General features: G+C 34.0%; 1 protein-coding gene across 2 annotated transcripts in view; it reads left to right on the top strand.

The window, feature by feature from the left end:
* pkd1l1 (polycystin 1 like 1, transient receptor potential channel interacting) overlaps positions 1–12,466 on the top strand; it is a 53,350-nt gene that overhangs the window by 19,245 nt on the left and 21,639 nt on the right. For both annotated transcript variants that reach the window (XM_073940623.1, XM_073940624.1), the window contains exons 20-32: positions 175–298; positions 382–574; positions 680–736; positions 830–1,030; positions 2,538–2,783; positions 2,872–2,988; positions 4,419–4,570; positions 4,642–4,742; positions 6,582–6,777; positions 8,480–8,563; positions 8,652–8,859; positions 8,987–9,093; positions 10,322–10,538. In XM_073940623.1, the coding sequence (XP_073796724.1) occupies positions 175–298; positions 382–574; positions 680–736; positions 830–1,030; positions 2,538–2,783; positions 2,872–2,988; positions 4,419–4,570; positions 4,642–4,742; positions 6,582–6,777; positions 8,480–8,563; positions 8,652–8,859; positions 8,987–9,093; positions 10,322–10,538 (2,003 nt within the window). The remainder of the gene's footprint in view (positions 1–174; positions 299–381; positions 575–679; positions 737–829; positions 1,031–2,537; positions 2,784–2,871; positions 2,989–4,418; positions 4,571–4,641; positions 4,743–6,581; positions 6,778–8,479; positions 8,564–8,651; positions 8,860–8,986; positions 9,094–10,321; positions 10,539–12,466) is intronic.

Raw genomic sequence — 12,466 nt, forward strand, 5'->3', positions numbered from 1 at the left:
GAGGGGAAGGTCTTCCTAACCACACTAATTCTGAGTGAAAATGTTTTCAAAGTAAATAAAACACTAGTGTGCATAAGGTGTGCGTATTACCATTACATTACATTGCCTTTTACATTTTGATGACTTTATTTTACATCTATTCCCATTCTCTGAACTCTGTTTTTGTTCACACAGTTATGGTCTATATTGAAATAAAGAACCAATTTGGATCAGCGACCAAACCATGTCCTGTGACAGTCACTGTTCTTCCCAGCTTTCAGAGAAACTCATCATCTCAGCTCAACCCGGATCAAGAACTGTATAGAATTATGCAATACATTAAGTCCAACATATGTATTTGATGGAGTAGAGTTTTTTTTAGTTGATTTTTATTCCTTCCAGGTACCTGTATGGAGTTGGTAACCTGACTAGTCTGATGAAGACAGGGAGTAATGGAGACATCATCAACTACATCTTTATTTTGACAAAGGTGTTGAACCGCTTGAGTCTGGACCTGGAGTCGTCTGTGGAGTTTCTGACGCTCACACGCACTGAGCTCATTTCAGCAGTCTGTCAACTCTCCACCACTCACAAGGTCATCACTGCTGCCATCAAAGCTATTTTATTTCATTTATTTTAGATTTCCAAACAAATCAATGTATAAAATAATTTAAAATATTTTTCCTAATTTTTGCTTTAGGGAATTTCATACGAAATTATTTACAGGCTTATTGACTTGATAAAAATCCCAAGCCAAGTGAGTATAGCTCAAAGAATATTATTGATTCATTGAAAATATTTTTTTTTTATGTTGATTTTTATGATTTGCTAATTTTTCTGTCTTTTTTAGCTGACATTTTACAATGTCAAACAAATAATCCAGCATGTTCATAAGATCTCGACTGTCTTAAATGGATCTGAGCCTCCGACTGACCATGTTAATGCACTGGTTTCCCTTTTGTCTGGTGTGCTGGAGGCTCCAGTTCTCTTCTCAAAACCAGGACACCAACTCATAAATAAAGCGCTTCACACCATCACTGATTTAATACTGGTAAGTCAAACATCCTTTTAGAAATCTTTATTTGTTTGTTTCTTAATCTCAAAGTTTTCATCTCCATTCTGAGATTGTTTTTTTTTCTTTCTCAGAGCTTTGAGTTTATATCTTGCAGTTTTGACAATTTTAAAATAAAAAATAGAAAGACACGTAGCAACTTTTTGTTGCACAATTAATATTTACATTTCACAAATCTAAATCTTTCAGAATTGTTCTTTAATGTTTATTTATACATTATAAAACACAATAGAAAAATATACAAAACAACAACATAAACATCTAACAATACGCAAATAGACTGAAGAGTATTCTGAGCAAAAAACAAACAAACAAAAAATAATAATGATAAAAAAAATAAATTAAAAAAAAACACTAGTGCAATCTTACATACAGAAAATACAGGTCTACAATGTGCTGACCAGAACTAGTATCCAGTACCAAGTTGGATGTAGGCAGTGGGGACTTAATCTGCAGGAGCAGTCAAGCTAAAGAGTTTGGACATGTTTGCGAAGGGGTTCCCACTAAAGTTTTCAGAATTCTGAGTTTAAATCTTATTGAATAAGACATTTTTCAGAAATCTGTAGACAGATGATGACATTCAATAATTCAATGTATTGTGAGAATGAGCATGAACTATATTGATATAATCTGCTCTTGAAAATACTTGAATAATTATTAAATATTGAAACTTGTAGTTTAACTTAAGTGCCTTTTAGGAATATTCATCATATTGTTGTATTTTAAATTGTCCATCACAGCACCAAGTGCTTGAGCACTTAATGGTGATTTATTTTCAGATGTGCACATTTTCACATGCCAATCTGGCCATCGAAAATTCAGTGACGATTTATAGGCCTTTTGTTTGTTAACTTGTTTGTACAGTAAGCTTCATTTGCTGACACCAGTTGATTTAACTAAAGTCAATGTAATGACAACTACAAAAGCATTTATTAATCTTAGGTGATTGTTTATTATTTCTTGGCTAATTCTAACAGATTGATATCAAATGTCATCATCTTTTTATTAAGTAGAGTTAATAAATAATCAAATTAATTCAGAGCTTTTTTTTTTTTTTTTAATTAAGCCTAATTCTGAGTTTACATTTTCTCTAAATTTTATTGTGAGAATTTACTTCTCACAATTTGCAGTTTATATTTCACATTTCTCATAATTTTAAGTAAAAAGTTCAAATTGTGCAAGAGTAAGAGTAGTCAAAATATGACTTTATTTTTGTGAATTGTTTGCACAAATAAGCTCCGTTCATCCTTGATACAATATCGTTGAATAAAAAAATGTCCCTACATTATGTCACAGTTCATCCTCAACAAATGATCTTTCATGTGAACTGTTTATTTCTCATCTGTTATCGCTGGGTTTGTTGAAATCTGCAATATGTTACCCACTGCAATATTTTAATATAGTATTTTAGTCTTAAAATGTGGGTTCAACAGACAATTTTCCTGGAAATTTTAACATTAACCTTATAATCACATATTAATCACAGGAGTGCATGATGTCCAGCAACATTTCACAGTACAATCTGAGCACCACTTTCATGGAATTGTTGGCTTGGACAGACGATGAGTCTCATTCTACGGTGAAAACATTTGGCCTCACTGCGTTCCACTTCACTGACTTTCTGGAGATGCAATTTCAGCAATGGAGAATCAACAGCCAGCAAAAGCCCTGCGTTATTACCTGGCTCACAGTGTACAGTCAGAGCCCATACCGCTCTTCCAGAGATATGCAGGTACACAATAAATGCTTGGCTGAATATGAGAATACATGTGCTTTGCCACGTGAAGCAAATTACTTTGTAATTTAATGTGATTTTACAGTTCAGTGGAGAGACGGCAGACATTCGGCTTTACAACTGCACCACAAGAAAGGAAATCAAAGTCCGACATCTTTCCCCTCCAGTTACACTTGAATTTCAGAGAAAAGAGGAGACAAAAGTACAAATTCTTTACTTCTTTCTAATAGTGACAATTTTCTTCTGTTTGATTATCCTGCTGTTTACTTTACTTTTACATTTGATTTAATTTTAGACTTAATCCCTTCAAAATGTGCCATTTTCTTTTCCAAAGTCAAATTTACATCCCAATTGTAAATTCATATATGCAACATATATACACTACCAACTATAAACAACCAAACAAACAACCAAAAACAGTAAACCAAACAACCCAAAAAAGTGACATCTTCATGGATAACATGAACTATCTGTCTTAAAGTAAAATAATAAAAATATTTGTTTTAACATCTTAAATGGCGACGCAGTGGCGCAGTGGGTAGCACGTTCTGTGTGGAGTTTTTATGTTCTCCTCGTGTTTGTGTGGGTTTCTTCTGGGTGCTCCGATTTCCCATGCGGTACAGGTGAATTGGGTATGCTAAAATTGACTGTAGTGTATGAGTGTGAATGAGTGTGTGTGTTTCCCAGTGTTGGGTTGTGGCTGGAAGGGCATACCCTGTGTAAAATATATGCTGGCTGATAAATTGGCAGTTCATTCTGCTGTGGTGACCCCAGATTATTAAAGGGACTACGACGAAAAGAAAATGAATGAATGAATGAATAAACATTCTAAATGGAATTGATCTATTATCTTAAAGAAGCTCCTTTGCCAGTCTCTTTTTGCCAATCTTTAGCTTAGCTTGGCATAAATATTTGAATCAGATTAGACCATTAGTATTTTACTCAGAAAAAAAAGAGTTTTTATAAATTTCCCTTTTAAAGCTTGACTCTTCTGTTGTTCCATCATGATCTAAGACTAATGGAAAAATTAAAGCTGCTAGGCTAATATGGCTTGGGAATACTCATAACAATAGCTAGGCTAATATGGCTTGGGAATGTGCATAACAATCAAAGAACTTAGCTGTCATAGCATGGCTGCACAGGTGGAATCAGATTATAAAGCAGCTGAAAATAATCTCCAGCTGCACACCGGGCAACTTTTCATTTTCTGTTGGTCTTAGTACATGATGTAACATCAGTCAAACTTTAAACAGGGAAATTATCAAAAACCTTTTTAGATTTTTTGAGTTAAATGCTAATGGTCTAATCTGATCAATGATCTATGCCAAGCTGAGCTAAAAGTGCTCCCTTCACAATTAGAGTTTGGCTGAATGGGTTCAAAAATGGTAAAACTCAACTGTTTCATTTTTGGGGAGTTGTAAACTGAGCCTTTTTCCAACTATTTCCAAAAACTGTGTTAATTTAACTTGAAGAAAAAGGTACAAGATATTGCTGTAAATTAAAAGGATAATCAAAATAAATACATTAAAGCCAATGAAAAGTCATTGCATGGTGATGAGCAAGTAAAGAACATCCCAAAACAGTCTGTCATAAACTGTCTTCAGCAAAGGTTTGTGTTCGTCTTTGTTCCAGCACAGCAAACAAACAGACTTCACTCTTGAGCGCAGTGAGGTGAACATTCATGAGTTCAACATCACGTCAGAGACACTTCAGAGAGCCTTTCAGATCACTGTGCACTTTACCAGACCTGCTGAGCGGCCCTTTCCCATCCTGCTGCTGCTCAGGTGAGGACATTTCAGCAACAGTCCTGATAGTTTTTGAGTCTCATTGTATTTCATTTAACTTCTGTTCACAGGATGTATGAGCAGCCAACACCTGATCTGTACAACAAGCAAAAAATATATCACTGGAAAGGAAAGACGGCTCACTTCTTTCTCCCTCAATCCTATTTACATGGTTTGTTGAAACATTTTAGCTGATCTACCTGTCTATTTGTCTGTCTGTCTGTCTGTACATCCATTTGTATGTCTATCAAACAATGTTTATATTAGGTAATATGTACATTAATATTTAAAGTATTATTAATCTAGTATTGGACGACATGGTGGCTCAGTGGTTAGCATGTTGCCTACAGCAAGAAGGTCACTGGTTCCAGTCCTGGCTGAGCCAGTTGACATTTCTGTGTGGTTTTGCATGTTTTTCGGGTGCTCCGGTTTACCTCACAGTCCAAAGACATGCACCATAAGTGAATTGGGTGAACTAAATTGGTCGTAGTGTATGAGTGTGTGTGAATAAGTGTGTATGGGTGTTTAGTAGTAATGGGTTGCAGCGGGAAGGGCATCCGCAGCATAAAACAGATGCTGGAATAGTTGGCAGTTCATTCTGCTGTGGCGAGCCCTGATAAAAAAGCGACTAAGCCGGAAAATTAATAAATTATTGAATATTAATTTGTCAAAATTTCCCATATAATTTTTTCGATTTCATATTTAATATAATATAATATAATATAATATAATATAATATAATATAATATAATATAATATAATATAATATAATATAATATAATATAATATAATATAATATAAGTGATACAGTGGCGCAGTAGGTAGTGCTGCTGCCTCACAGCAAGAAGGTCGCTGGTTCAAACCTCGGCTGGGTCAGTTGGCATTTCTGTGTGGAGTTTGCATGTTCTCCCTGCGTTCATGTGGGTTTCCTCTGAGGGCTCCGGTTTCCCCCACAGTCCAAAGACATGCGGTACAGGTGAATCGGGTTGGCTACATAGTCTGTTGTGTATGAGTGTAAATGAGTGTGTATGGATGTTTCCCAGAGATGGGTTGCAGCTGGAAGGGCATCCGCTGTGTAAAAACATATTCTGGATAAGTTGGCAGTTCATTCCGCTGTGGTGACCCCAGATTAATAAATGTACTAAGCCGAAAAGAAAATGAATGAATAATATATCATTCATTTTCCTTTTGGCTTAGTCCCTTTATTAATCTGGGGTCACCACAGCGGAATGAACCGCCAACTTATCCAGCAGGTTTTTACGCAGCGGATGACCTTCCAGCTGCAACCCATCTCTGGGAAACATCCACACACACATTCGCACACACACTCATACACTACGGACAATTTAGCCTACCTAAGTCACCTGTACCACATGTCTTTGGACTGTGGGGAAAACCGGAGCACCCGGAGGAAACCCATGCGAAGGCAGGGAGAACATGCAAACTCCACACAGAAACGCCAACGAGCCGAGGTTCGAACCAGCGACCCAGCGACCTTCTTGCTGTGAGGCGACAGCACTACCTACTGCGCCACTGCCTCGCCAAAATGAAAGAATAATATAATATAATATAATATAATATGATATGATATGATATGATATGATATGATATAATATAATATAATAATATTATATAATATATATAATACTATATAATTAATAATAATAATATGCTTAATTATGCAGAATGATTTTGAGAGTATAAGAGCTGAAAAACTAAAAATACTAATTTCATTTAAGCTTTACGATGCAAATTTAATTAGAAGCTGATAAACATACTCATATATGACATCCACTAAAAGACATTACACTGTATTGTGCACAAATCATCTAAGCATTTATATATTATTCAATATTGAAATAGATTTTGTTTAAAAAACTGAATAGATATTATTTTCTGCACATTTCTTTATTTTTAACCAATTTGATTACAAATATGTAATGTATTTGGATGTATTTCCATATACAATATACAAATCACGAACAACCAACATTGTTTTGTTAATTTCCAGCTACTGGGACTGTTTACCTGATGCTTCTCAAAGCAGACTACAATAAAAGCCCAAGCAACAAGTACATCACCAGAGCTGTGAACTACACAGTGCGCATTGAGTCTGTTGAGTGCCTGTCCTGGGATGGTGCGCGACAGTGGAAGCCCGATGGTTGTTTTCCTCTTGCTGCTGTTTCTCCAGACAAGATTTACTTCAGGTACGGAATCGGATTGTGCAATAAATACTCCACCTAGTGGTTAGACATAACAGTTTCATGTATTAAAAATGTGTGGCGTTATGAAATCATGCCTTCATATAGGTTTGCAAGTATATTTGATATTAATTTATTTGAATGGATAATTAATGCATGTAATAATTGAATTAATATATTGTTTTGAATGTCAATTACTCTACCATTGCAGGACAGTATGGTTTTGCACGATGAATTAAAGCATAGTTCACTCAAAATGTTTTGTTTACTTGGCATTTGCTCTCTCTCTCGATGGTTTCAGTAGTGTATGTTTTTTAATGTTAAAACAAAAGAAGATATTTTGAAGAAGAATTGCAGGGTTTCACACAATTCCTTCATGTTGTACCAACACAAATCTATTAAGTTAGCTTAATAATTTGTACAAAATTTGGAACATTGATTAAAAATAAAACAGTTAAATGTTCCTCCAAAAAAATAAATAAAAATAATAATAATAACTTAACAATTTGGTTGAGTAAGTAGTTTGAACAAACAGCAAAAGTATTTTTTTTGCATGTAGGAAAAAATACTTCTTAAGTCAAGAGCTACTGCTTTAAAACATCCTCTAAATATTGTATTGTCTTTTGTGTTCAACAGAAGAAAAGCATTTAAATATGTTTGGATCAACAAATGTAAATGACAACAGGCTTTTAATTTTTAGGTAAACTTGATCCTATTCATGCAATTAAAAAATAACCCATTGGATGAACTCAATTTAACTGAGGGCAGGATTCCCTTCCAATAAATTTGATTAGCACCAACTAAAAAAACGGTTTATACAATTAACTGCAATTGAGTTGGTCCAACATGATTTTTATCAAACAAAAGTTTAAATACATTTGTATTTTTATTTAACTTAAACTCAAAGATCTGATAATTTCATGTATGTCTATTTTGTGTCGTACATTTCAAAGTCTCGTCATTTTATTTGAAGTTGCCCTTAATTAACTAAAAGAGCCATTTTTCACAAGTTGCATGTACAGTCGATTGAGACTGATCTCAAAACTAATTTTAGGACATTTATTGCTCTCTGAGCAAAGCAACTATCTGCATTTTTTGCTAATTACTGTGCCAACACCCAAAGCATTGATGCACTGAAAAAAGATTTATGATTTCTTGGATTTACTAAATTATTTTAAGTGTTTGTAAACAATATATTTGTGCTGAATTTAAACAAACAAATTAAGTTGACCATTACTAAATTTAATTTGTTTGTTTAAATTCAACACATAACTTGTTTGCAACAATTTTGCAGTCATCATTTTTTTGCAAGGTGGTACTGTAATCTCAAACCTCAAAGCATTACATGAAAATCTTCTAAATCTTCAAACTAAAATGAAGATTAAACTTTAACAAGTCTTTCTATTAACTTTAAACCCCTAAGATATCTTTTATTTACAACATTACCCTCTTAATTTAACCCCACACAAAGCATGCTGGGAACTACAAATCCCCTAACCAGGTAGTTAGACCAGCACGATTCCTTCATGTTGTCCCAACACAAAACACTTAAGTTAACTTAAAGGTTTACAAATTTAAGTGGACTGAACATAAAACAAATAAATCGGCCAAAGAAATTACAAGACGGGTTGTTTTAGCTCATTTTAAACAGGTAGTTTGAACAAACAGCAGTATAAATGAAAAATATATGCATGTTCTTTTTTTTCAGTTGCAACCACCTGGCATCATTTGCAGTATCACATGAGTCCATCACTAACAACTACAGCTCTGCAGATGTTTCACAGTTTATCCAGTACACCTGCAACATCTTCAAATTGATCAGATCTGAAAACGGTTGCTTTTTACCTCATGCTTACAGATATTCTCCTCCTGTCCTGCAGCTCCAAACCCAACTACATCCCAGTCATTTTGGCAGTAATATTCCTGGCTCTCCATATCATGGTGTCGGTCATCTGTAGGAAAGCTGATGTTTCCTTACAGAAAACTACCGGCTCGTTCTTGCTACCAGAAAACAATCCATCAGACCGCTTTCTCTATGCTGTCACCATTGACACAGGCTTTAGATCAAGAACCAGGATGACAGCAAAGGTAAAGACAAGCAATGAGATTGAATGTGAAATTAGAGATCATTAATGAATGCTACGTTAATTCGAATTGTGAGTTGCATGCATTAGATGTAACAGTAGACTGTTGTCTCTGCATTTGTTATTGTCAGGTTTACATTGTCCTGCATGGAGATGAAGGTGTCTCCCAGACCAGGGAAGTCAGCAGCTCTGACTCCAGACTCTTCACAAACAACTCAAGGAATACTTTTATTCTCAGGTAAAAGCTCGTTTTGCACATTTAGTGTTTTGATACATTACAGTCAACCATCAATTAAACTGTTTAGGGTTGCCCAAACGTTTTCTTATGAAGGACCAAAAACCAATCCTGATTGAGAGCTGTAGGCCGAGCGTGAATATACCAAACTATATTACACCAAAGTTTCCATGAGTATTTTTATAACTAATGCAGTATATTTGAATAAAAGTATAATGGATTAATTACAGTAAAAACATAAACAATTCCATTAATAACACTATGGAGTGAATACACTAAGCTGCCACCTGCCTTTGCTTACAAAACTAACAAAAGGTTACATTAAATTAAAAATGATGAAGATATTCACTCCAACCACCACCCTATCATTCTCCATCTCTTCTCAAATGGGATGGTGGGCCAAATCAAAGGTTAGAATGGGCCAACTTTGGCCTGCAGACCCTAGTTTGGACGTCTCTGGTTTAAAGGAACAGTTCACCCAAAACTGAAAATTCTGTCATCATTTGTTCATCTCAAATTGTTCCAATCCAAACCTGCTTGAGTTTCTTTCTTCTGTTGAACACAAAACAAGATACCCTCAAGAATTTTGGAAACCACCAGCCATTGACATCCATAAAGGGAACAAAAAAATCTGTTGAAGTCAATGAGAGCTGCATCCCAACATTTTATCTTTCATTTTCTTTAGTTTTCAAGAGAAGAAAGAAAATAAAGCTCCAATATACAGTGCTCAGCATAATTGATTACACACCATTTTGAAAATGAATATTTGTTTTCATTTCTCAGTGAATATAGGCAGTGTATTTTGGTGCATTTAACCAAAGCAGATTTATTAAACAGATATATGTATTAAAATAATATTTAGAAATTGAAAGATAATGCAATTAAAGCTAAATATCACAAATATACAAACTTCAAAATTTTAAAAACAAATGTCATTTTTTTTTTTGCTTCTCTTGATTTTTCCTAATTTTTGAAATTTGTATTTGATTTTTTTTTTATAACATATAAATTTGGGTTTACTAGTTTTTGGACCATTATCGCAAGTTATTTTGTTAGATAAGCTCCATATTTGGCTTCAGTACTGACTAATCTAATCTATATGCACAAATATGATATTGTATATCTTCCTATTGAAAATCTTAATTTAAAAGATATTTGTGAGGGGTGTACAAATATATGCTGAGCACTGTAACTTTGTCTAATATGCCATGATTTATCCTGTATTATTCAGCTCTCCAGAGAGTCTAGGTCAAGTGTGGAAGGTGCACCTCTGGCATGATAATGGAGGTTCATCTCCCAGCTGGTATTTAAGCCATGTGGTGGTAAAAGATCTGGTGCAGGGCTCCTGCTGGTTCTTTCTTGGCCAGTGTTGGCTTGCAGTTGATGAGGGAGATGGAAGAGTGGAGAGGAACCTGGTTGCTTCAGAAGGGGGACTAACATTTAAACAGGTGATGTACAGCTAAAGGGATAGTACACCCAATAATGAAAATTCAGTCTCAATTTACTCATATGGTTCTAAACTGAAATACATTTCTTTCTTCTGTTGAACGCAAAACAACTCTGAATGCAGAATGTTGGAAAAAGCAGTCACTCCATTCATCTGTAAAACATTTCACTTTGTTAAACTTCCAAACCTTCTTGCCTTGAAAATGTGAGTCAGCTTAACTTAGAGAGATTCTCTGTTTCAACTTAAGATGTTGAGTTTTAGTTAAACATATAACATATTGTGAAACTCAACATCTTAAGTTGAAAAATAATAAGTTGAGTTGACTCACATTTTCAAGGCAGCTGGTGAACCAAGTTAAACATTTACAGTATAAGAACAAAAATGGCTGTTGCTAATGTTATTTTAATCAACTGGTGTTAAGATGTTATTTTAATCAACTGGTAGGGGAGAGCGGGGACAAAAGCTTTTATAAAAACCTATTTTTGAAAGAAAATGTTTTAGACAGAAATATATTTGTGCTGTGGTACTAACTCATAAGGGGGGTCTATCAAATGTAGAGCAGCCTCAAAATAATTTCATTTTAAACATAAATTGTGCACTGATACTTTTTACCCTGTTACGGACAAAAGTAGCACAACAATATTTGCTAAGTTTACTTGCTTAATCTTGTTTATTTTAATTTAAAAAAAATATATTTTTATTGTTTTTAGCATGAGAAAATAGACAATAACATACACAGAACAAGCAAAAAGAAAAAAGTACAAAGAACATTTCACAGTACACAGACAGTCGGACACAACATAATACAGTATCATCCAGAAAGCATAAGTGAGAAAAATTTTAATTAAATATAAAAAATAAATAATACAAAGAAATCTGTAGGCTCTACAACTCTACATAATCCCACCTATAAAGAGTTACAAGTCAGCATTACTGATATAAAACATAATTGGGTTCCTGATTTTAAAAAATCTGTTTAGTTTGTTTGCCATCCCATATCGCATTTCTTCCATGGGCAACACATAACCTAAGCTCCTACTCCAGGTTTCAAAGACAGGCACGTAATCTGACTTCCAATTTTGTACAACTATTTTCTTTGCTAATATCATACACAAAGATACTGTCTGTGATATATATTTATCCTATTTCTGAGGTGTCTCCAAAATGCCAAATTTTGGCTTTGATGACAGATCAATCATTTACTTCAGGTATACAATTAAAATCGTCCTGCCAAATTGAACTAATTTTATGGTATGACCAGAATCAGTGAGTCAATGTACCTTCAAAGTGTTTACATTTATTTCACAACAAGGATACATTTAAAAAAAATCTTATGTAATTTTACTTTTGAAAAATGAAGTCTGTGGATAACTTTAAACTGAATCAGTTTGTGTCTCAGGTTGATAGAACAATCATGAATTTTGGAAAGATAATCTTCCCATGACTTATCTGATATGTCTGTATTAAGCTCCTTCTTCCACTCTTTCCTAAGTTTGTCAGTGTTTGAATTAAGCTTATCTAATTATAAGTAATAAAAAATAGATTTTAATGACCTTTTTTTTGTCGGGTTGTGTTTTGTTATATTTTCAAGTGTCTGGTGTATGGATATTTTTTAAAACCGGGAATTACTTTCCAATCTTGTTTATTTTAAGTATACTGTTGATGTTAACTACAACCATATTTTGTCCTTTTTTTGTGCAAAAAAAAAAAAAGATTAAACTGCATTTTCATTTTAAATTTCAGCTCCATCAAATGTTTCAAAAGCAATCAGACAATGCAATGCGTTACAATTTTTTACAATGTTTAACAATGTAATGCAAAATGCAATAATGTTATAAAACATATAAATCGAAAAACTGAAAACTCTAATGTGGAAGTGAAAAATAAGGTTCGGCTATTAGGAGTGAGACATAAATAACAGGGTTACTT

Source organism: Danio rerio, chromosome 24, assembly GCF_049306965.1.
Source record: "Danio rerio strain Tuebingen ecotype United States chromosome 24, GRCz12tu, whole genome shotgun sequence".
Lineage (NCBI taxonomy): Eukaryota > Metazoa > Chordata > Actinopteri > Cypriniformes > Danionidae > Danio > Danio rerio.